This window comes from Oncorhynchus keta, chromosome 24 (assembly GCF_023373465.1).
Source record: "Oncorhynchus keta strain PuntledgeMale-10-30-2019 chromosome 24, Oket_V2, whole genome shotgun sequence".
NCBI lineage: Eukaryota > Metazoa > Chordata > Actinopteri > Salmoniformes > Salmonidae > Oncorhynchus > Oncorhynchus keta.
In genome coordinates, this window is record NC_068444.1 from 37,569,446 (window position 1) to 37,594,844 (window position 25,399).

Here is a 25,399-nt window from a genome sequence, read left to right on the forward strand (position 1 = left end):
TAATGACGAGATGCTCATGTCTCCGTCCTAACAATGGGAGTCGTTGCCTCAAAGGCGGGAAGGCAGGCAACAAGTTTAGAAACGCATTGGGTTCAATTTTGGCGAGAGTGAAACCTCTCGATTAGACTATTCCTCTCTGACCCACCCTTGATATTTTCCTAAATTTAACACGGGTTCAAATAGGTGCTGTTAGCTTTAGTGATGGGGTGGCGGTGGTGATGATGCTGCGCGCTATTCGGTTGTTTAAAGTAATTCCAGAACAATACTGAATCATATTAGTGAGGATCATAATGTTGCGGGTTGTGGTAGAATCTGCTAAAGGTCTGCCTAAAAATAAACTTGGAAGTACACCGGATCCCGTAGCATCTATTATTTTTAAAGGTAAGGAAGTGCTCTTACTTTTTATGTCCCAGAGATTATATTTCTGTATTTTGATCCACAAATCTGATGGTCTGCTTTATTGGACTACTCCCATCACCTTACACATAGAAATGTCATAACGTTTTCTTTTGTTGCATTCATTGAGAAAGAACAAAGGTTGTGAGATGAAGAATGATGATGGTGTAACCTATTGATTGGTTAAATCAGGATGTGGTCCTTTGAAGTAGGCAATAACTTTTCATTGGACCTCAACTGATGAATGTATCAATTCAATATTACCTGAGTTCTATTGACTGAATTGACATTATTTTACTCTGTACAAGTTGCTAAGAATGGGATACTTTCTTAGCAACTGTAAAATGTGACTGAAATAAGTGGGGAAAAAAACTAATGTTACTTTCAGATGAGAAGAAGAAAACCAAATCAATTGACAGTGAAGTAAACCCAGTTTGGAATGAAGTAAGTACTTTCTGTTCAAACAGAGTATTTGTCCTTGGAAAGTTTTCTGACTAGATATGCTCAAAATAGCTACAATGCTGATAGTGTACTATTGTAGGCTTCTGTATAATATTGTCATTGCCTGCTCTCTAGTAGACTTAATAATATGATTTGTGTGTATCTCAAACACCTTGGCAGTGCCCCTGATTTGATAATTAATACATGTCATGTTTGATTACAGGTCCTTCAGTTTGATTTGAAGGGCTCTGCGCTTGATTCCTCATCTTACATTGATGTGATTGTGAAAGACTATGAAACTATTGGGAAAGATAAGTAAGTGGCCCACACATACACCTCAATGTTCCTTTTTGCAACTAAAACAATAGTTTCTATTGGACAAATTCCGGTAGGTCCCTCACCGTTCCATTTGCCTCCATTTAAGAAATGTTTTGCAACAGGTGTAATGAATACACCCCTGCAGTAATAGGGGAGGGTTAGTAGCGAGAGAAACCCAGTTTGCTCCACCTCATTAAAACAGAGCAGAGCCGTCCTCTAAATGAAGTTTCAAAGAGCTGCCTGGTCTGCAATGTGATTACAGGAGGTGGTAGGACTTCTACGACTACTACAAGATCTCTTAATCGGTTCAATTTTAATGAAGGTATACTGTAGATTAGGCCAACCTCCTGCAAATTAACCCCCAAAAGGAAAGGGTCAACTGCAGTCTTGAAACGGTTCGACCAGAGCTACATAAGGACATAAACAGATCAGGGCTTGTAGCATGGCATACGATTCAAATCCCAATATCTACTGAGAGTACTACAATGCATTCTAGGGATAATGTTCATGGAAAAGTAAGTTAGCATAGCCACTGTTTCAGGAGACCTCATTGTTGGCTCAACATGTAGCGCCCACACCCTACTTGCCATGCTCAGACGTCCTTGCAGTGAGTGGGAGAGGTGATCCATCTTAGGCAACAATGAATGAATCCCTGTTTGTTCTGTTGGGATGAGCTGGATGGCACTTGCTGATAGGGAAATATTGTATTCATGTAGGATGAAGAAGTTGGGAGGGTCCAGGCCTCTGAGTATAGACCAAAGTTAAAATGTTGTGGTGTCTGTCTAGTATTTTCCATTCACAGAGGAAAAGACATATGGTAACCATCTGGAGATGTAACCACAGCAAGATTTTCTGCGGTTTGCCAATTAAAATCATGAAAGCTTTGTGTGTTTTGAAGACAACACATACTTTACAGAATGTTAATGTTTTAGTGAGATTAATTCAGTAAAATGATCATGTCTGTGAATCCTGTGTATGTAATGTAGATTAGCTACAGTATTCTGCAGCTCAGCACATTTGAAATCGGATGTCTGATGGTCCAGTTTTGTCAGTTATATGCATCAGTGCAGGCCATGTGATGTGAGTAAAGCTTTCCATTGAGTTAGCCTAATCTGACACACACACACACACACTGATGATGTGGGAGAGTATAGGGACTCTTCTCTCACATAGTTTTCCAGGGTCTGTTATGATACTTGGTAACCCTAGCAACTTGGGAGAGAAATGTTAAGCTTGTGATTCTGGACTTATTAGATTTGGGCAGGAATTCCTCAAATGACCCCCCAAAAAAAAACATCCACAGGTTTATTATCCTGCATTCCAGAGTATCAACCTCCAGAGAATTCAAGTTTCAGCCTTCCAGATGTAGAAGAGATCAGTCTGAACACTGCATAGGAAATGTACTATTCCCCATAAGCAGAGTGACCAGTAAAGATAAATTGCAAAGTGTAAAAAGATCAATGACATTATTAACAATAGCCACCAGGATGTTTAATCGTATCCTGTCTGTAAAGACATCAATCATGATTGGAGGGTAAAAGTTCAAGTCCTTGAAAGGGTTGTAACAATTTGTTCATACATACAGTAAGTGATGTGGTGCAGCAAGTCCTATCATAGTATTTGATCATGGTGTCATCACTTAGCACACGAGTGCCCACTCATTCCCACAGACCACAGCGAAAGCTAGCAAGCAATGTACTCTCAGACGATGGCGTGAACTGAGGCTTTGTTTGAAACTGCTAGTGAGTCGGGTGAAGATGATAGCACAGAGATTGAAAAAGAGTGGGTTACAGTGGCGAAGAATAACTCGCATCAAGAGAAGGAAAGTTGTGGTGGAAACTCTGAAACCCCTAGATTAGTTTTTAGTCGGCGTGAGGGTGTTGGATCTATGCTACCTGGGCAATCCGTTTAACATCACGATGGGAAATCTGGAACGTGTTGGAGGAAAGTGTCACAGGAAGTTGTCTTATTTCTATTTTTTTTTGCGTGTATCTGCGGAGAAGAAGAAGCATGTTTTAAGCCTCAAAAAGATATAGGCGTGGAATGTCAAGGGGGTTATTTCTGGGGTGGCGCAAGAAGTGAAGGTCGACGACATAACTGAAGACATCGTATATGGTGGATGGAGAAAATGAATGGACTTTCTTCATCAAAGAACAGTCGTATGGATAGTCTCTCCCATCTCATATACAGTTAGGATTCATGAGATGCCCTGCAAGAGCTTTTGTGCACAAGCCCCTTAAGTGTCATGAATGCAAAACATTTGGTCGTGTATCACGTGTGTGCGGAAGGGAAGAGCATCGTATGCCAGATGAAGTGAAATGCTGCAATTGTGGAGGCGAACATACACCCGGAATCCTGGAATGCCCTGTTAGGGTGAAGGAGACCGCGGTGGCAAGAGCAAGGTGTGTTCAGCGTGTCTCCTATCTGGAGGAGGTGAGAAGAGTGGAAGGAACGAGTGGCGGGGAAGAAAACAATAATAGTAGAGGCACCACGACCAGTTAAGGGTTCTCATCAAGCGAGGGATCGTGAAATGTTACATGTTACATGTTGTTAGGTTCTTATTTTTCAGAGTAAATAACTCACGCACACTAGAGAAGCTTTAACCAAGTTGAATTATTCCCAAAGGTTCTGTACAGCTGTAATCAAACAACAAAACATTTCTCACGTCACAGTTTATATACATCCTACTTAAGACACTCCCTCTCTCCAATCCTTAGTTTATGCCCAAGAGAAAGAAGGTAACCAGATAATAACCCTGATTACTCCCTTACGGGGAACTGACCTCACCCCTCACCTTCTGACTTCAACCCCTCCTTCACCTAATCCAGATGTCCATCTGTCTTCCTTATATCAACACATCGCTCTCTTCCTTTCCATCAAACATATTCCAAAGCCTTCTGGCTAGTTACAGACTGTTTCTAATCAAGGCTTTGTCTCTATCATTTATTATCTCAATATTCAAGTTTAGCCGATTCCAACCATGTTTAAAAGGTGGACTTTGTATAATTTATTGCAATGGTCTTAAACTGTACATTGCAAGTGGAGAGAAATTAAGAGAAAATTGAAATCATTGTGAATGCAGCGGAACGTTTCTTGGGTCTTTGTTTCACAGCCGAGGCCTTGCGAGAAATTCCTGTCTGTGAATGTTTCGCCCCTCACAGGCCCCTCAGCCTGTGTAGGGATGTATTTTGGAATGGACTGTGATTGAATAAGTGGGATGGGTTTTGTTTGTTGACGTGTCTATTTGGTATGATGTCATTTTCCCCCCTTTGCCGCAATGTATTTTTATTTTCTTGTTGACTACCTTGTCCAGCTGGTGGTGGTAATGCACCATCAATATTGGATGTCGAATGCCATCATCGAAGAAGATGACGGAGCTCTACTGATAAGGATATTGCTGCAGTATTTTCATTTCTTACAGGCACCTGATATTTATTATCAAAAGTAATTTCAACCCTCACCTTTGTATAGTATGAAAGCTGTATTTGTTTTTACAGCTAGCCGAATCTGAAGTTTGCCCTTGTTTTGTAGGTTTCTAGGCTCTGCAAAAATCTCACTGAAAGACCTTGCAACTGGTCAAGTCAAATCCTCTCCATCTCAAGATGTGGCTCTTGTCAATGAAAAGGGGCAGGCTATTGGGGTATGTTTTTCACTGAGGGGATTCGATTAAACTGGCCCTGGGTACACCGGTCTATGGCCGGTCATGTGACCGGGCATAGCTGGTGAGGGAGGCGCACCCTGCTCAAATCGAACAGCAATCTGCGCCGCTCGGTTATGTTGTCAACAAGGCAGCATGATCCATCGTTCAGAAACATACAACTTCTCTGTTTCATGAAATTATATGCTTTAATTAGTTTCAATTGGGAAGGCAGATAAAGCGTTTAAAAAAAATCAAAAGCAATCACTTTTGCGTGTGAACACAGAGAATCCTACTCATTACTCTATGTGCTTAACCTATGTCACTTTTGTTTTGAGCAGACTTCACCGGCGGCCAGAACAGGGCAGCCAGCTTATGCTCCGGAGGCACCCAGGTTCCAAAACAAACGCAATCACTTTCCACCCAGTGCAAACTACGCCTACCCAAGCGATGGGCCAGATTAATGCAATCCCCTCACTAGTTAATACTCACCAGCTACCAAGGATATGGGGAAAACAATAATGCAATCAGCTCAAATTGAAACACCTGTTTTCCCTGCAATCCTTTCAATCCCTATTATACAATTTTTAATTCAACGGTTATTATCTTAACCACATGAGCATAAAATTCTGGTGCAATTTTCCAATCTGAATTTTGATACCAGCATGTTTTAATGGGATGATTGATTGATTGATTCCACCAATTATTCCCCTCCCAGGCCACAGTAAGCCTTTTGATTCGCTATGACCCTCCAGCCAATGCAGCTCCAAAGTCAAATGACCCACAGGAAGGAGCCACAGCTGGTGATTCTGGTACGTCATGTGGTCTGTAGTGCCACGGTAGCATTTGTCTTTGGGATCATGGAGGACTTTTGTTTGCTCGGCTCTGTGGATGAATACTTTGATTGCAAAAAAGAGCTGTCTGGTATGCTTGTCTTAATCATCCAAATAAGAAATAAACATCATGGAGCTATTAGTATTTTTGCTTTGTTTTCCTGTCAAGTGGCAGGATTATGAAAGGCCTATGAGTTTATTTGGATCCTTGTATTAGCTGTTCAGCAAAAAATCTTTGTGCTGTTGAATATACTTTAATCTGATGACTGGTTGATGTGTGTGTCTGCAGTGGAAGGTGGCGGTGAAGAGCGGGATGAGGACTTTATTGATGGAGGACAGAGTGGCTGTGCAGGGGGAGTCTCCTCCAATGGTCAGCCTGGGAACCCTAACCAAAGACTGGTCAGGAGTATCAGGAAACGGAACCGTCCCCTGGCCAATAAACCCCAGGACTTTCAGGTGAATTCTCCCACAGCGGTTCTAACATCTATCTAAACACAACTGCCATGCTGCGTAACATTTGTTTTCACTCCCTTTTTCTCATTCTCATCTCTTTACCCTCAGATCCGTGTCAGGATCATAGAGGGGCGACGGCTCCCTGGGAATAACATCAAACCTGTTGTTAAGGTGAATGTTTGTGGACAGACTCACAGAACAAGGATAAGGAGGGGAAACAATCCCTTCTTTGATGAGGTAAAGGCAGCCATATTGATTAAACTTGACTAAGTCCATGTGTGCTTATCAAATTGAGGAATGACTGCAGTACATTTGTCCTGAAGGTTTATGTGGCTTTGCTTTTCTCATTAAACAACGCCGATTCCTTTCTCTTTACAGCTGTTCTTTTACAACGTCAACATGTTACCATTAGACCTATTCGATCAATCTATCAGCTTTCGGGTAAGTTGAACTCAATGTTGGTCATTTTGGCACTAACTGGTGAACATTCAGTTACTATGAGTTGTATAGCATTTCATTCTCGCTTGAATTAAGTGCTCTCCTTCTGTAGGTGTACGACTCCTTCTCTCTGAGAGCTGACAGTCTCATGGGGGACTTCAAGGTACTCCTCCTTTCCCCTCCACCTCTTATTAAAACATTCAAGGACTAAGGACACCAAGGAGTCCCAACTTTACAATCCATTACTCTATTTATGTATTTTATCAGTGAGGTATTTCCCATCTTTTGCTTCCCACAGGTTGCTATTGGCTTTATTTATGATGGACCAGGTAGGTTTATGGAGGTGACTCTCTGTATTTGCAGTCTCGATGTTTATTGGAAACATAAGTGCTCATTGTTCAAATGTGTATATATATTAAATTCATTGTTACAGTTGTCTAGCTAGCAAATTTGAGCCATATTAGTATAGACATCAGTCAAAACACCTCTCAACAAGACATGGTATCAATAACAAGATACAACTAGCTGATGAGCCATCTATGATTCTCCACATGGCATAAGCTTGTCATTGTTGCTAGCTGTCTGAATGTTCAGAATCATAAAAACTCATCAGTTTGAGAGAAATGACTGCAGTACATTTGTGTGCTGTTGTCAGACAACCCGTCTATGGAGGTAAATGTTGTGCCCGTCTGTCTCTCAGATCACTCCGTGATGAGGAAGTGGCTCCTTCTGAATGACCCTGATGACTACAGCTCGGGGGCCAGGGGATACCTCAAAGTCAGCATGTTCATAGTTGGGATGGGAGACGAACCACCGGTACAGTAATGCGTTCAGTAATACAACGTTTAGTTTGGGTTTACCTCCCACGGTTCCTCAGTGTTTCCCCTATATATGCATTTAACATCGGCGCACCGCTACTGCTAAATCGTGGCTGGCGCTGCAATTAAAAAAATAAAAAATAAGTGTTTTTGATTTCCGCAGGTCGAGAAGAGGGACTTTAGCGATGACCAGGATGACATCGAGAGTAACCTGCTGATGCCAGCGGGGGTCACTCTGCGATGGGTCACCCTGTCTCTCAAAGTGTTCCGGGCCGAGGACATTCCCCAGAGTACACCACTCCTATATCTAATGTCGTAGCGATCACGTACTGCTGCTGTTGTTGATTTGTTATGCTTTAAGGTTCTTCAGCACTGACTTCTAAGTCATTGCTCTCTACGCTTAAGATGGGGTGTGCATCTGTGCTAGCTATTCATTTAGAAAAGTGTATCTCTTGAAACTATGTGAGATTCGGATTGATGTGGTATATACTTTCCTCTCAAAACGAACTTAACCAGTATGTTTTTTTTGTTTTTTTTTCATAGTGGATGATGCCTTTGCCCAGTCAGTGAAGGATATGTTTGGAGGGGATGGGAACAAGAAGAATCTAGTAGACCCTTTTGTAGAGGCCCGCTTCGCTGGCAAAAAGGTACTCCCACTCCTCTCTACACAACTCATCATGGGGAGGATTTGTTTATTATGGAAATGGTTGTGCAGTGAAGTTGATATGTGAATGTTTGTTGTAGCTGTGCACCCAAGTCATTGAGAGGAATGCCAACCCAGAATGGAACCAAATGCTGAATCTTCAGGTTAAGGTAAAAAAACAACACTTGTGCACTGGATTTCTGCTTTGGTAAATTGTGATTCATTCAAAACAATGATTTCACAAAATCTTTCTGCAGTTCCCTTCCATGTGTGAACAAATCAAACTGACCATATTTGATTGGTAAGTCAACAGTATCTTCTCTACTGAGCACTAATGTATCCATTTTTAAAGCACTTAATTTGCGCTCTTGTCAGTTTTGTTCTGATCTACCTCACTGTTTTAGAACCGTATTCAGATGCATACTTTCTAAGGTCCTGAGTTTCTGCACAAATAGGCCCAGGAAGTAGTGTATAGTCAGCCCTCTTAGAGTGCCTCCCTTGTGCTCTCTCTCTGCTCCCTGCCTGTATGCTGTGGAATGGCGTCTCCAGAGTGTGGTCAGTCAGTTGTTATTTGGCCTGGGAGGAACTTGGCCGTACTATAGTATGAGTCAGTCAACCGCCACTCCCTGTTCCAGGCTGGGATTCTGTTGGCAGGGAAACACCACTGTAGCCTTAATCTGTTGCTTGTGGGAATGGTGGAAAATCAGGATAAGTCAAAGGTTAGGAAAACTGTGTCTTCTAACCGTGTGTCCTCTAAATGTGATGACGGTGAAGTTGACGGTGGATAATGTCATGTTGTGATATTGCACTTCTTATGCAGGGATCGCTTGACTCGGAATGACTCAATTGGCACCACCTACTTGAATCTGGGCAAGATAGCGTCCTCTGGTGGTGAAATTGAAGGTATGGTTCGATTGAGGTCTTTCACTACTCCCCACTATTTCTCTTTCACCATCTATAGCTCAAGTATATGATTTCTATGCCATTGTAGTTGTCTAATTAACATTGTCCATTCACTTTGGTTGTTAAAGGAACAGGTCTACTCTATTCATCTCTATTCTATTGTAATTGTCCAATGTACAGAACGTGCTTTTCCCCCCCCCCTCTTTGTCTAGACGAACATGCGGGATATGGTTTCTCTCAATCACGTGAGGGCTCAATAGATGTGATGAATTTTTAAAGTACCATCCAGTGCAAAAATCTTATTTGGCCCGGTACCACAAACGCGTCATGTCAAGGATACTGCAGTTTGCAGTACTGTGTACATCACATTCGTCAATTCCTCAGATTATAGCCCAGCACAACGTTTCAAAGAATTTTAGAATGGATTGAATTTGACCCCAGGCAATGATTACTGCACTGCAGTTACTTTGTGACTGTGACTGCTAAGAGTTGTGCTCGGTCAATTCATTTCTGTAGCCCTTTGAGTACGATAGCATGATATTTGAGTGTAGTGATCACATGTCATTTCAAAGTTGTCCTTCCTTGGTACTCAAAAGTTTACAGCAAACAATGTTGCTTACTGTCAAACCCTTCATATTCAGTTATGGAATTTTGTGACTTTAATATCATTTGAATGCTTTGTTTGTGCTGTCAGAGGTGCCTGTGCTGCTTTTGTTTGCCAAAGATGGAGAGAGCTCATTTGCTGCATGTGTTGCATTTCTAAGTTGCTGTGTGAGGCTGAGATTCTTTGTGTAACCTAACACTCTAAAGAGGGGTGGGAAAAACAGAGCAGATGCCCTAGATTTGCTACTGCTGTGTTAACTGTTCTCCATCCCAGACATCAGCTTCTTGACACACAGAACTAACTCCACAGCTATTTCCTCCACAGGGAAGACTGGAGAGTCTGAGGTGGGTTTTCTGCCAGCCTTTGGGCCTTGCTATGTCAACCTGTATGGGAGTCCCAGAGAGTTCACTGGGCTTCCTGACCCTTATGAAGAGCTGAACTATGGCAAGGTAGGTCCTGCAAGGGAATTGAATACATCTCTAAGCTTTGAGATGTTGACCGATTTCTACATTATGGACTGTATAAACTAATGTTGACATTGAAATGATCTATACTTTTTTCTTTTTTGACAGGGTGAAGGGGTGGCCTATCGAGGACGAATCCTGGTTGAGCTCTCGACTAAACTGGAAGGCAAACCTGACAAGACTGTGGATGCGATCCCTAGTGACGACATCTTGGTGGCCCAGGTACTTTAACCTGTCCTCCCATTGTTTCTTAATCAATTTTACCTTACCCTTTTCTCCTATAGGTATGTCCTGTTTTGGTGGTTATGGCCAAAGAAAAACAAAATGCATGTTAATCTTTGAATAACAAAGTTATTTGAAATGTAAGTCAAATAATAAACGTTTTATTTTCTGATCAGAAATACCAGCGTAGGAGGAAGTACTGTCTGTGTGCCGTGTTCCACAGTGCCAGCATGCTCCAGGAGCCTGGCGAACCAATCCAGTTTGAGGTCAGCATCGGCAACTATGGCAACAAACTGGACACCACCTGTAAACCACTGTCCTCCACTACCCAGTACAGCTGTGCTGTTTTTGATGGTAAAGGACCAAGCCACCTTAGAAATGACTCATCTTGTAATTGGTACCTCTACAAGAGTATGTGAATTGGACTCATTTAGTTTATTTTAAACAGGTAACCACTACTATTACCTGCCCTGGGCTGACACAAAGCCAGTGGTTGTAATCACATCATTCTGGGAGGACATCAGTCACCGTTTGGATGCAGTCAACATCATTCTGTACATATCTGAACGCCTGGTAAGATGTGTTAATTATTGTTTTTTGCCATGGCAGATCTTATTCATAGTATGAAAATGTATGCACACTACTGTAAGTCGCTAGGATAGGAGCGGAGGATAGGAGCGTCTGCTAAATGACTAAAATGTAAATGGTATTCTATTATTCATCGAATGTATGAATGCAATGTCAAATTTGAGTCTATTGCTCCTTTCAGCAATCTAACATCACTGCAATGAAGACTGCCATCTTGGCTAAAGCTTCTGACAACTGTCTGGCAGAGATCTGGCTGAGGCTGGTGAATCAGCTGATTGACGATCTTGACCGGTAAATGCTTCCTTGTTTTTAATGGGTTTATCTGGTAAACATTGGGATAATCTGTTGGGTTTTCAAATAATAACTCCTTGCTGATCTAGCTCAAACACGGCGAAGATTACTATTAACCCAGTATTTGTATCTAACCCAATCCCCATCATACCAGTTTCAAAGTTCCAGACCTGGAGGGCCAATCCAACCTGACTGCCCTGGACATCCAGATCAAGAAGCTGCGGGACAACGCCCTGCAGACTATCATGGAGGGGGCCGACCGTATGAGAGACGAGCCCGCCGACATCAAGGACACCCTGGTGGACATCGAGGGCTGGCTAGACAAACTGAAGCAGCTTGCTGATGAGGTAGGTCAGAGGTCAAGCTGTTAGTCTGGGCATGATATACTTTTGGTAAAATGCTATCAATAATCACCAATTTTTTGTAAATTTTTTATAATGGCTGAAAATTGGGGCTATAGGCTCTTCACATTTTAAGTACAGTACCAGCCAAATGTTTGGACAACTACTCATTCAAGGGTTTTTATTTGTTACTATTTTCTACATTGCAGAATAGTAGTGAAGACAAACTATGGAATCATGTAGTAACAAAAAAAGTGTTAGCTTGATTTGTTTATATTCTACAAAGTAGGTGCACTTTTCACAGATTATCTGTTTTTTGGTTACTATGATTCCATGTGTTATTTCATAGTTTTGTTGTCTATAATTTAGAAACTTGTAAAAAAAATTAAAGGGAAAAACACTTTGAATCAGTAGGTGTCCAAATGTTTGACTTTTACTGCATGTTTCCATGTAACATTCCCTCTAAATTACCCTTGAAGGTAGTGGTAGGGCTGTATTAACTGGGGATGTAATTGACATTGTGTGTTTACATGTGTCCCTCTCCAGCCCCAGAACAGCATGCCTGACGTGATCATCTGGATGCTGAGGGGGGAGACGAGAGTGGCGTACAGCCGTATCCCAGCCCATCAGCTCCTCTACTCCACCTACAGCGAACAGGCCTGTGGACAGTTCTGTGGCAGGACCAGGACTATCCTCATGCAGTACCCTATGGATAAAAACAAGGGGCTCAAGGTTCCAGTCCAGATCAGAGTCAACGTGTGGCTTGGCCTGTCTGCACACGAGAAGAAGTTCAACACTTTCTCTGAGGGGACGTTCAGTGTGTTTGCTGAATTGGTATGGTTCTATGAAAATGACTCCCTTTTTTTGAGTGTTGAATTTAATAGAAATGGGGGAAGAGTGTTGTATATCAAGTGTTTGTTCCCCCCCCCCCCTTGGCAGTATGAGAATCAGGCCTACATGCTGGGAAAGTGGGGAACTACGGGTCTGGGTTTACGCCACAAGTACTCTGATGTGACTGGCAAACTGAAGCTGAAACAGGAGTACTTCATGCCCCCGCGAGGCTGGGAGTGGGAGGGAGAATGGTTCATCGACCCAGAGAAGGGGTAAGACTTATGTTTTATACAGTGGTAGAAAATTTAATATGCTCTCCTTTATCACAATCAAATGAAATCAGTCATGTTCAGCAGACAGGGCACGCCGTTTTGAAACAGAAAATATATATTTTTCATATTGGATTAGTCTAGGTAGGCCCTCTCTGTTTCTTGTTCTTTTCTTCCCTTTGGTGCCTAATGAACATGACCCAGCTGCCAGTTCTTTGGTTGTTTTCATTTCTCATTCCATCAACCACCCATTAGTGAGGAGTTTTGTTGTACCAGGTCTTTTTGAGAAGGTTTTAAGTCTGTGTAATAATATCTCTTTGTGTCTGTACAAGTCTGTTGACAGAGGCAGATGCGGGACACACTGAATTCATAGATGAAGTCTTCCAGAACGAGACTCGCTTCCCTGGCGGAGAGTGGAAGCCTGCTGCTGAGCCCTACGCTGACGTGGTTAGGGAACACACAACAACACAGACAAAAACGCACAACGGTGTTCAGGTAACTGAGGTGTTGTTCGTTGTGTTTGCAGAATGGGGAGAAGACCCAGAACCCAGGGGAGATGGAGTGTCCTGCAGGCTGGAGCTGGGAGGATGAGTGGGCTGTGGATGACAACAGGGCTGTGGATGAGAAAGGTCTGCTTTCACACACTGCTTGACCTTGCAGTGGAGGACTTGACTTGCAATTGGAATTTGTAATGTCTACTACTGTAGAAATGACCTGTAGTATTTTCAAGCATTGTGTATGAATTTCTAAGGTTTTTATTTGAATGCAGGTTGGGAGTATGGAATCACCATCCCTCCAGATGAAAAGCCCAAGTCATGGGTGCCAGCAGAGAAGATGTACCACGTCCACAGAAGGAGGAGAGTGGTCAGGCCCAGGAAGAGATCTGCTGCTGGTACAACCGCTGAGGTCCGTGTGCACTGTGCCAATAGGAAATTGTAATTAAATGTTGTGGGTGTCTAATATATTCCCCTGCCTTTTCAGAAGCGAGACCAAGGAGACCCGGAGGGCTGGGAGTTCTCCTCTCTGATTGGCTGGAAGTTCCACAGGAAGGTGCGTTCCACCGACACAATCCGACGCCGACGCTGGAGGAGGAAGATGGCCCCTGCCGACCGCCTAGGGGCATCCGCCATTTTCAAACTGGAGGGGGCACTGGTGAGCAACTCTGGTCCTCATGGCCTGCAGCTTCTGTTGGTTTCTCTTCTCCCTGGCATGATGACACTTGTCCAGCAGTTGTCCATCCCTGTTGAGTGATTAATTCTGAGGGATTCTTGATTTGTCTTCGCAGGGGGTTGATACAGATGAGAAGAGAAAAGATGAGACGGTTGATGCGTCCAAACCCTTTGGTGCCAATACTCCAACTGTTTCCTGTTCATTTGACAGTGAGTGCTTTAGTTATACATAGTTGGCATGAATTTCTCGGTCTGATACTGGCCTTAAACGTGGGTGTTTTTTTTTTTTCTTCTTCTTGCAGGGTCGCACGTCTACCACCTCCGCATCTACATTTACCAGGCCAGGAACCTTGTTGCCATGGACAAAGACAGCTTCTCGGGTCTGCACATCTCCCTGTCAAAAATCCTCTTGATTTGGTGGCAGTTGACACATGAGATATTATGAAAATAACACGCAATGTGTTCGATCTCCTCCTAGATCCATATGCCCATGTGTCTTTCCTGCACATGAGTCAAACCACCGAGACCATGAAGGCTACTCTGAACCCCACGTGGGACCAGACTCTGATCTTCCATAACATGGAGATCTACGGGGACCCCCAGAACATCGCCCACTATCCCCCCGATGTGGTGCTGGAGTTCTATGACAATGACCAAGTGGTGAGTGTGATCAAAGTCCTGTCAGTTACTCAGGTTATCAACAGTCCCCTAATTGACTGATTTTCATCCTGGCTGTAGTTGGTTAACATGTTACACTCTGCCCCAGGGGAAACATGAGCTGCTGGGTCGGAGCACGTGTGTCCCCCTGGTGAAACTGAACCCAGGCATGGACCAGACCCCTCAACTGCTGTGGTCTCCCATCACACACAAGGGCAGGCGGGCTGGGGAGGTGCTTGTGGCTGCTGAGCTCATCCTGACGGATAAGGTGTAGTACCAGAGTAGGATGTGGAGCAGTATTGGTTAGTGGGGTAGGCTTATAGGAAGAGGGTTATGTGTATTGTGTGTATTCTTGTCTCCAGGGGATTGGGATGGACCTCCCTCTGGTTCCTCCCAAGAGGGCAGAGAATCTGTACATGGTGCCTCAGGGGATACGGCCTGTGGTGCAACTCATGGCCATCGAGGTAAAACTACAATACTTCAGTCATAGCATTACCACAGAAATGGTAAGTTTACCTGCAGTTTCCCACTATATATGCTGTGTGTTCCAGATTCTGGCCTGGGGCTTGCGCAACATGAAGACCTACCAGTTGGCCACGGTGTCCTCCCCTAGCCTGGTGGTGGAGTGTGGAGGAGAGGTGGTTCAGTCTGCTGTCATCAAGAACATGAAGAAGAGCCCCAACTTTCCTGGATCTGTCCTCTTCCTCAAAGTGGTAAGAGCTGCTTGCTTTGGATCTCAGGCACTTGTGTGTTTTTTTTTTTTTTTTTTTTTTTTTTGTAAAATGTTGCCAGTGTAGGCATCCTCTCATTCCTCACTCGGGATCGATGTCAAAGTTGTCTTTATCCTCAGCTCCTTCCCAAAGAGGAGATGTACACCCCTCCCATCGTGCTGAAGGTGATCGACCACAGGCCATTTGGCAGGAAGCCAGTGGTTGGACAGTGTACCATAGACACTCTGGAGGAGTTTCGCTGCGACCCTTACATCATCCAGAAGTCATCCATGTCATCCAAAGGTAACTGTTGTCGCTATCATACACTTACTACACGTGCATTCTACCACCCTATGTTGAGATTGAAATGGTTTTCCAACATATGAGATGTACATAAGAAATTGTCTCGACTTTTTTAGTGGCTCTGATGGCCGCTTCTCCTCGGGACATCAGAATTGACATGGAAGACGGGAGGCCTCTGCTTGAAACTCAGGTATACTCTGGCATTTGAAGGGGAAATCCCTCATTCACCATATTTAGTTGGACATTACACTAAGAGCTTTTAAGCTTGTAAGATTTATTCTATCTAAGTGTCCAAATTTCACATTGATGCTTTGACTTGCAGTTTGTGTAGAGTATATCAGCAGCAGTCATCAAAATGGCCGCCACCTACTTCTCATCTTGTATGTATGGTCATCTATAGTTTAACTCTATAGGCTGAACAATGACACTGCAGGGTTGAGGTTGCCTTTCTCAAATCTCAACGGTGATCCATGTTTATATAAATCAAATCAAATTTTATTTGTCACATACACATGGTTAGCAGATGTTAATGCGCGTGTAGCGAAATGCTTGTGCTTCTAGTTCTGACAATGCAGTGATAACCAACAAGTAATCTAACTAACAATTCCAAAACTACTGTCTTATACACAGTGTAAGAGGATAAAGAATATGTACATAAGGATATATGAATGAGTGATGGTACAGGGCAGCATACAGTAGATGGTATCAAGTACAGTATATACATATGAGATGAGTATGTAGACAAAGTGGCATAGTTAGTGGCTAGTGACACATGTATTACATAAGGATGCAGTCGATGATATAGAGTACAGTATATACGTATGCATATGAGATGAATAATGTAGGGTAAGTAACATTATATAAGGTAGCATTGTTTAAAGTGGCTAGTGATAGATTTACATTTCCCATCAATTCCCATTATTAAAGTGGCTGGAGTTGGGTCAGTGTCAATGACAGTGTGTTGGCAGCAGCCACTCAATGTTAGTGGTGGCTGTTTAACAGTCTGATGGCCTTGAGATAGAAGCTGTTTTTCAGTCTCTCGGTCCCAGCTTTGATGCACCTGTACTGACCTCGCCTTCTGGATGATAGCGGGGTGAACAGGCAGTGGCTCGGGTGGTTGATGTCCTTGATGATCTTTATGGCCTTCCTGTAACATCGGGTGGTGTAGGTGTCCTGGAGGGCAGGTAGTTTGCCCCGGTGATGCGTTGTGCAGACCTCACTACCCTCTGGAGAGCCTTACGGTTGAGGGCGGAGCAGTTGCCGTACCAGGCGGTGATACAGCCCGCCAGGATTCTCTCGATTGTGCATCTGTAGAAGTTTGAGTGCTTTTGGTGACAAGCTGAATTTCTTCAGCCTCCTGAGGTTGAAGAGGCGCTGCTGCACCTTCTTCACGAAGCTGTCAGTGTGAGTGGACCAATTCAGTTTGTCTGTGATGTGTATGCCGAGGAACTTAAAACTTGCTACCCTCTCCACTACTGTTCCATCGATGTGGATAGGGGTGTGTTCCCTCTGCTGTTTCCTGAAGTCCACAATAATCTCCTTAGTTTTGTTGACGTTGAGTGTGAGGTTATTTTCCTGACACCACACTCCGAGGGCCCTCACCTCCTCCCTGTAGGCCGTCTCGTCGTTGTTGGTAATCAAGCCTACCACTGTTGTGTCATCCGCAAACTTGATGATTGAGTTGGAGGCGTGCGTGGCCACGCAGTCGTGGGTGAACAGGGAGTACAGGAGAGGGCTCAGAACGCACCCTTGTGGGGCCCCCGTGTTGAGGATCAGCGGGGAGGAGATGTTGTTGCCTACCCTCAGCACCTGGGGGCGGCCCGTCAGGAAGTCCAGTACCCAGTTGCACAGGGCGGGGTCGAGACCCAGGGTCTCGAGCTTGATGACGAGCTTGGAGGGTACTATGGTGTTGAATGCCGAGCTGTAGTCGATGAACAGCATTCTCACATAGGTATTCCTCTTGTCCAGGTGGGTTAGGGCAGTGTGGTTGAGATTGCATCGTCTGTGGACCTATTTGGGCGGTAAGCAAATTGGAGTGGGTCTAGGGTGTCAGGTAGGGTGGAGGTGATATGGTCCTTGACTAGTCTCTCAAAGCACTTCATGATGACTGAAGTGAGTGCTACAGGGCGGTAGTCGTTTAGCTCAGTTACCTTAGCTTTCTTGGGAACAGGAACAATGGTGGCCCTCTTGAAGCATGTGGGAACAGCAGACTGGTATAGGGATTGATTGAATATGTCCGTAAACACACCGGCCAGCTGGTCTGCGCATGCTCTGAGGGCACGGCTGGGGATGCCGTCTGGGCCTGCAGCCTTGCGAGGGTTAACACGTTTAAATGTCTTACTCACCTCGGCTGCAGTGAAGGAGAGACCGCATGTTTTCGTTGCAGGCCGTGGCACTGTATTGTCCTCAAAGCGGGCAAAAAAGTTATTTAGTCTGCCTGGGAGCAAGACATCCTTGTCCGTGACTGGGCTGGGTTTCTTCTTGTAGTCCGTATGATTGACTGTAGACCCTGCCACATGCCTCTTGTGTCTGAGCCGTTGAATTGAGATTCTACTTTGTCTCTGTACTGACGCTTAGCTTGTTTAATAGCCTTGCGGAGAGAGATGAAATGACTGCTGTGAAAGGAGTATGAGCAGAGTCAAAATGTGATTCATCCAAAGAAGTAAACAAAATTAAATTGAACTTTGAACCTGTTTAAAAAAATAAAAAAATATTAAGTTTGAGTTTAATCTAATAAAACAGGACATCTGTGTCCCGTATTTAGAACCGAGCAACAAAAAAAAGAATCCCTTATTGAAACTATTCTTTTGATTTTGCATTCTCACATCTTGCCTACTCATTCCTATAATCCAATGGATATTGCTGATCAGGCGGTCATATTTAAATTGTTTAACAATTATTTAAAATGACAGAACTGCAAATTATACCACTTCTATTGTAATCAATGATCAACCTTCTAGACAATCGTAGCTCGTGCATTCAAACAATGTCCAATCATGCCATTGGATCACATTTGGTGATCAATGAATCAAATAAATAAGCTGTTCCCCCCTTCATGCTACAGCAGATCTTATAGAACCTACCAGATTGATCATGCATGTGACACATTCACATGATTTGAACATTCATGTGACACTGATTCACAAGCTGGCATGCGAATGACTATTGACTTGACACCTTGTTTACTTATCTTTCCTTTCATCCCATTCTCCTTAAAGCTTGCAGAGAAGGTAAGATATGAAAACTTCTACGCACAGCTCTATCACACTGATGTACAGACTTGAATTTGATATTAACTTTGCTTTTTCACATTAGGAGAAGGAGACAGTTGATTGGTGGAGTAAATTCTACGCTTCCATTGGAGATCAGGAGAAGTGCCGCCCTTACCTTCAGAAAGGATATGACACTTTGAAGGTGAAGCCTTGACATCTCACACAGAATACATCTGAAGTAGCTGCACTGATTAATTGGAATAGTTTCACCCCCCCTAGACTCAAATATAATTTTATATCCTCTGTTTTCAGGTGTATGATAACGAACTGGAAGAGATTCCTGAGTTCAAACAACTCACTGATTTCTGCAGGACCTTCAAACTGAAAAGAGGCAAGAATGAAGATGGGGATGACGATCCATCTGTCGTTGGAGAATTCAAGGTGGAACAGCAGTTGCTCACCGTTGTGTCACAAAATACCTACACTTACATGTCTCATGCATAACATGCCACATGGGCTGAGTTATACAAATGGATGGAATGCATCAGTCATAAATCAGGCTATTGCTGCATTTTAGTGGCGGAGTTGATGCATTGCTACCTGTCAGTGATGGCTGATTTGTTTTTTCAGGGCTCTTTTAAGGTGTACCCTCTATCAGACGACCCGGGTGTTGCTCTTCCTCCTCGCCAGTTCCGTGAGCTGCCTAAAAGCGGGCCTCAGGAGTGCCTGGTCAGGATCTATGTGGTCAGAGGCATCGACCTGCAACCCAAGGATAACAACGGCCAGGCGAGTCCTGATGTGACCTTGGAGTTATAAGATTACATCTGTAAAAAAGTGATTCTGAGATGATTGGCCTTAAAGTTCTAAACCCATATTGGTTTGACATTGAATGACGTGAGCAATATTCATCTCATATTATTTGTAACTTTACAACATGAATTGTGGTATTTTGACTTATTCCACATTTTGTTGTTGCAGCCTGATTTCAAAATGGATTAAAAAAAGTATAATTCTCACCCATCTTCACACACTACCCCCTAAGTGAAAACATGTTTTTAGAAATGTGTGCGAATGTATTAAATTAAATGCAGAAATATCATTTGCATAAGTATTCATACCCCTGAGTAAATGCATGTTAGTAAGCTTTGGCAGCCACTACAGCTGTGAGTCTTTTCCAGGTAAGTCTAAGTTGTGCCCACCTGGATTGTGCAACATTTGCCCATTTATTTTCACAATTCTTCAAGCTCTGTCAAGTTGGCTGTTGACCATAGCTAGATAGCCATTTTCAAGTTCTGCCTTAGATTTTCAAGCAGATTTAAGTCAACTGTAACTAGGCCACTCGGGAACATTCAATGTTCTCTTGGTAAGCAACGTGTGTATATTTGGCCTTGTGTTTTAGGTTATTGTCCTGCTGAAAGTTGTATGTGCCTGGTGGAAAGCAGACTGAACCAGGTTTTCCTCTAGGATTTTGCATGTGCTTAGTGCTATTCAAATAAACAAAACTCTGTAGTCTTTGCTGATGACCAGCATACCATAACATGATGCAGCCACCACCATGCTTAACAATATGAAGAGTGGTACTCATTGTGTTGTATTGGATTTGGTCCAAACATAACGTCTTGTATTCGACAAAGTTCATTTCTTTGCCACTTTTTGAAAACTGAATGCATTTTTTATTTTTACAGGCATTCTTTTCACTCGTTTTGATTAGTATTGTGGAGTAACTACAATGTTCTTGATCCATCCTCAGTTTTCTCCCATCACAGCCACTGTTTAGTCACCATTGGCCTCATTATGAAATCCCTGAGTGGTTTCTTGCCTCTTCGGCAACTGAGTTAGGAAGGATGCCTGTCTTTGTAGTGACTGGGTGTATTGATACACCATCCAAAATGTAATTCATAACTTCACCATGCTCAAAGGGATATTAAGTGTCTTTAAAAAAAGTTTTACCCATCTACCAATAGGTGCCCTTTGCGAGGCATTGGAAAACCTTCCTGATCTTTGGTTAAATCTGTGTTTGAAATTCACTGCTCGACTGAGAGAACTTACAATTTATCTGTATGTAGGGGTACAGAGATGAGGTAGTCATTCAAAAATCATGTTAAACACTTCTTGCACAGAGTGAGTCCCTGCAACTTGTTAAATAAGCAAATATTTACTCCTGAACTTATTTATGCTTGCCATAAAGGTGTTCACTTACTGACCAGACATTGTAGCTTTTCATTTTTTAAATTCATTTGCAAAAATTTCTCAAGACCATAATACCACTTTGATGTTATGGGGTAGTGTGTGTAGGCCAGAGACGATTCAGGCAGAAACACAACAAAAATGTGGAAAAAGTAAAGGGGTGTGAATACTTTCTGAAGGCACTATAGGTAGTGAACCTTGTTATGTCTAACTGTTTATCCCAAAATGAAGATATAACCTCAGAATCCAAAGCTCTTGCATTGTCCATTGCTGTGTTGCTGCCCTCTTCAATTTTACGCAGACTACATTGAATCGCTTCAATGTTGCAACATGTTTTCTCAATTTGCCTTTCCTTTACAGTGTGATCCTTATATGAAGATTGCCCTGGGGAAAAAGTCAATTGAGGACCGAGATAACTACTTACCAAATACCACCAACCCTGTGTTTGGAAGGTAAAAATCACACATTTAAATTAGATATTTATATACCCTCAAGATCTTATGGCTAATATTGTACATTATACTTATACTAAACCTCATTTTTTTACAGAATGTTTGAGATGACATGTTTCTTGCCTGAAGACAAAGACCTGAAGATCTCTGTGTATGACTATGATCTGCTGAGTCGCGATGAGAAAGTGGGAGAGACAGTGATTGACCTGGAGAACCGTTTCTTGTCGCGCTTCGGCTCCTACTGTGGCCTACCTCAGACATACTGCATGTGAGGATACTTTTTCCTACTGTAAATCGTAATGTGAGAGTTCACTACAAAATGCCCCTTGCCTTCTGTTGTATAGCTACAGATAGTCTTTTACTTACATTTTATTTTACTAGGCAGGTCAATTAAGAACTTATTTGCTGTGTTGATCTCCCTGAAACAGCTCTGGAATCAACCAATGGCGCGACCAGCTGAAGCCCTCTCAGATCCTTCAGAACCTGGCCCGCCTCAAAGGTGTCCCTCCACCCATGACAGAAGACAATGGCAACACACTGTCATTCAATGGGGAACAGTACACCCTGGCTCAATTTGGTAATTCATGACCATTTTTTTTTTTTTTATTACGTTTTTCTTAACGTTCATTTTAGATTGTTTTGTGTGACCTGAGTAGGCCTTTGACTTGAGGTAACCCACTTTTACCATCTACATTTAGAGGCTAACAACGAGATCCACCAGCACTTGGGCCCTGCCAACGAACGTCTCCCTCTGCATGTGCTCAGAACTCAAGGATTGGTGCCGGAGCATGTGGAGACCAGGACACTGTTCAGCAGCTTCCAGCCCCAACTCTCTCAGGTCACTGTCCATGTTGTCTTCCTCTTTAATATGTCTACCACTGCTTCCATGTATCTGAGACTAACTGTATTTTTACTCACTGTATAGGGCCGTCTTCAAATGTGGGTGGATGTTTACCCCAAAAGCATGGGCCTTCCCGGACCACCCTTTGACATTGCACCACGCAAGGCCAAAAAGTAAGAATTTTCTCAATTTGGTATTTCAAAGTAATCTTGTCTATAAACGGAATTCATTAAGACATGTCTCCATTTAGGTATTTCCTTCGAGCTGTTGTTTGGAACACCACTGATGTCATTCTGGATGAAACCAGCATCACTGGGGAGCACATGAACGATATCTACGTCAAAGGGTATCAATCAATCAATCAAATGTATTGAAATGCTTACCAAAAATGCAGCACTGTAGTCAATGAACAGCATTCTCACATAGGTTTTCCTTTTGTCTACCTGGGAGAGGGCAGTGTTGAGGGCAGTAGAGATTGCGACATCTGTGGATCTGTTGGGGCAGTGTGAAAATTGTTGTGGGTCCAGAGTTTCTGGAATGATGGTGTTGTGAGCCATGACCAGCCATTCAAAGCATTTAATGGCTACAGATGAGTGCTACAGGGCGGTAATCATTTATTTACTGTGGTGGTCTGCTTGAAATCTGTAGGTATTACAGACTGGGTCAGGGAGATGTTGAAAATGCCAGTGAAGACACTTGCCAGCTGGTCAGTGCATGCTCGGAGTACGCATCCTGGTAATCCTTCTGGCCCTGCAGCCTTGTAAATGTTAAGATGTTTAAAGGTCTTACTCACATTGGCTACGAAGACTGAGATCAGTTGTCTGGAACAGCAATCATAGAAGGCATTTAACTCGTCTGGTAGGCATGCATCACTGGGCAGCTTGCGGCTGGATTTCCCTTTGTTATCTGTGATATTCTGCAAGCCCTACCACATCCGACCAGCGTCAGAGCTGGAGTAGTAGGATTCAATCTTAGTCCTGTATTGATGCTTTGCCTGTTTGATGGCTCGTCGAAGGTTGTAGCAGGATTTCTTATAAGCGTCCGGATTAGTGTCCCACCCATTGACAGTGGCAGCTTTAGCTTAGTGTGGCTGTTGCCTGTAACCCATGGCTTCTGGTTGGGATATGTACAGTCAGTGTAGTGACAATATCGTCGCTGCAGTTATTAATGAAGCAAGTGACTGGTAAACTTGTCAATGTTATCAGATGAATTCCGGAAAACATATTCCAGTCTGTGCTAGCGAAACAACAGTGCTGTAGTTTAGCATCCACTTCATCAGACCACTTCCGTATAGAGCTCGTCACTGGTACTTCCTGTTTTTGCTTGTAAGCAGGAATCGGGAGGATAGAGTTTAGTGTTGATCAATTATCTGTTGAAAATATATTAGGATCTAACTACTACAATGGCACATTACAACCTAAATGATTTAACCAGTCAGTTTGTATTTTCAGTTGGATGCCAGGTATGGAGGAGGACAAGCAGAAGACTGACGTCCACTACAGGTCTCTGGACGGAGATGGCAACTTCAACTGGAGGTTCATCTTTGGCTTTGAATACCTGCCCGCTGAACAGCTATGTCTGGTCTCCAAGAAGGTTTGAGGCTTGACAAAAATAATAACGTAATAGTGTAGTAAGATAAAATTGAGATGCATTTCATTGGCAACAATTTTGCCTGATTTTTGTTTTTTTGCTTATCTTAAACAGGAGCACTTCTGGAGTCTAGACAAAACAGAGTTCAGGATACCCCCCAAGTTGATTGTTCAAATTTGGGATAATGACAAGTTCTCATTAGATGATTACCTGGGTGAGACACCTCTAGCACTATGAATTACCATACAATACTTTCTTTCAACCAAAAATGTTCATATGTTGCTTCAGCTGATCAATTCTGCTATTAACACAGTTCTGTGCTGTTGTTCTGCTAATTTTATAGGCACAGTAGAGCTGGATCTTTGTAACCTAACTCCTCCTGCCAAGACTCCAGAGAAGTGCAGTCTGGGTATGATGGAGGTGATGTTGGATGCAGAGCCACACAAATCAGACCTGACCAACTCGCTGTTTGCTCAGCAGTCTGTCAGAGGCTGGTGGCCCTGTGTCATTGAACAGGATGGGAAGGAAGTCCTTGGTGTGAGTACAGCTTAGCGGTCATCAATTTTAACAATGGCAAAACTAACACTATAAATCAACCTGGTTTTAGGGGGTCTGCAGTAGATTACTAAATTGTGAATCAGAGGCATATATGAAACATTGTGTGGAATAAATCTGAATTAACATCTTGTGTAGGGGAAGGTCGAGATGACTCTTGAAATTGTGGCTGAGAATGAGGTGGATGGGAAGCCTGCTGGGAAGGGCAGGGATGAACCCAACATGAACCCAAAGCTTGACTTCCCTAAGTAAGGACTTCCACTGGTCTGTGTAGATTCATCCTTTTTCATAGGCATATCAGAAATGTTAGCTCCAAAACTGTACATACCATATTAAACTCTGTTAACTCTTTCAACAGCCGTCCAGACACGTCCTTCTTCTGGTTCACAAACCCCTGTAAGACCATGAAGTTTATTTTGTGTCGCAAATTCAAGTGTATGTTCATTGGACTGATCCTGCTGATCCTAGTGCTGCTCTTCATCGGAATCCTGTTATACTCTTTCCCGGTAAGAACAAGCAGGAGGAGGATAGAGGGTCAGATTGTGTTAAATAAAATTCCCATTAAGGAAATAACAAACCGATAGCCTACGTTTTTGATGTTATTGTTTGCCTAATTGCTATTTTTCTTTATTCTAGAGCTATATTTCAATGAAAATTGTGAAGCCGTTTCAATGAGAACTCCAGAGGAGCAGAGACCCAAAGTTTTCTGATGTATTTTCAACCAAAAATATCATGACTATTTTATGTATTCAAAACTGTATGTAATATTTCAAATGTATAAAAACAAAACTTTGTCCACAGAATGCACAATTGGTATTGTTCAAACTAACTTCTGCCATATGTTCTCTTTTCAGAACTTAGTCAGAATTCCTTAAACGTTATGCACTTTTTCACTTCACTTTTTTTTCAATGTTCTGTGCTTTGCAATTCATATATTGTGATTATGTACACACTGAATGTTCAAATCTGCTTTTGTATTGTTTGAAAATATATGTTTACATACATGTTTGTTTTTAAAGGTCATAATAAATGATAATCAGTATGCAAATGGAATTGTGTGTCTTTGTGTTTAAAAAAAAATATATTAATGTTCTTAGTTCAGGTGAAAACCCATGTAAATGGTAAGGACAGGCCTGCAGGTTAAGTGTAACTTTAACTCCAGCCAAGTTTAAAATACAACTGCTCAAATGTGGCTAGAGAGAGACTAATATCAATTAAAAGGAAATGCATGTT

At 42.8% G+C, this 25,399-nt stretch overlaps 1 protein-coding gene across 3 annotated transcripts; it reads left to right on the plus strand.

Annotated features, from left to right (window-relative positions):
- The first annotated feature begins 79 nt into the window (after positions 1–79).
- Positions 80–25,214, plus strand: LOC118357749 (myoferlin-like). Of its 3 annotated transcripts, XM_052478277.1 has the most exons (52): positions 80–381; positions 785–840; positions 1,061–1,152; positions 4,687–4,795; positions 5,511–5,604; positions 5,915–6,081; positions 6,187–6,315; positions 6,457–6,519; positions 6,629–6,679; positions 6,815–6,845; positions 7,217–7,332; positions 7,498–7,624; positions 7,878–7,981; positions 8,079–8,147; positions 8,235–8,278; positions 8,798–8,880; positions 9,809–9,933; positions 10,057–10,170; positions 10,347–10,524; positions 10,619–10,743; positions 10,940–11,049; positions 11,204–11,396; positions 11,937–12,224; positions 12,330–12,493; positions 12,823–12,937; positions 13,017–13,119; positions 13,260–13,396; positions 13,472–13,642; positions 13,776–13,869; positions 13,962–14,039; positions 14,138–14,319; positions 14,426–14,584; positions 14,679–14,780; positions 14,868–15,029; positions 15,167–15,329; positions 15,446–15,519; positions 18,548–18,559; positions 18,645–18,743; positions 18,854–18,982; positions 19,172–19,327; positions 21,089–21,180; positions 21,278–21,448; positions 21,609–21,757; positions 21,879–22,018; positions 22,106–22,194; positions 22,272–22,367; positions 23,473–23,614; positions 23,726–23,825; positions 23,955–24,148; positions 24,305–24,414; positions 24,525–24,672; positions 24,803–25,214. In XM_052478277.1, the coding sequence occupies exons 1-52, from the start codon at positions 291–293 to the stop codon at positions 24,839–24,841; spliced, it is 6,129 nt and encodes a 2,042-aa protein (XP_052334237.1). In that variant the 5' UTR covers positions 80–290; the 3' UTR covers positions 24,842–25,214. The 3 variants fall into 3 exon arrangements, with proteins under 3 accessions (XP_052334237.1, XP_052334238.1, XP_052334239.1); XM_052478278.1 differs by lacking the exon at positions 18,548–18,559; XM_052478279.1 differs by lacking the exons at positions 80–381; positions 785–840 and having other exon boundaries at positions 1,113–1,152; positions 5,511–5,716.
- Positions 25,215–25,399: the final 185 nt, after the last annotated feature.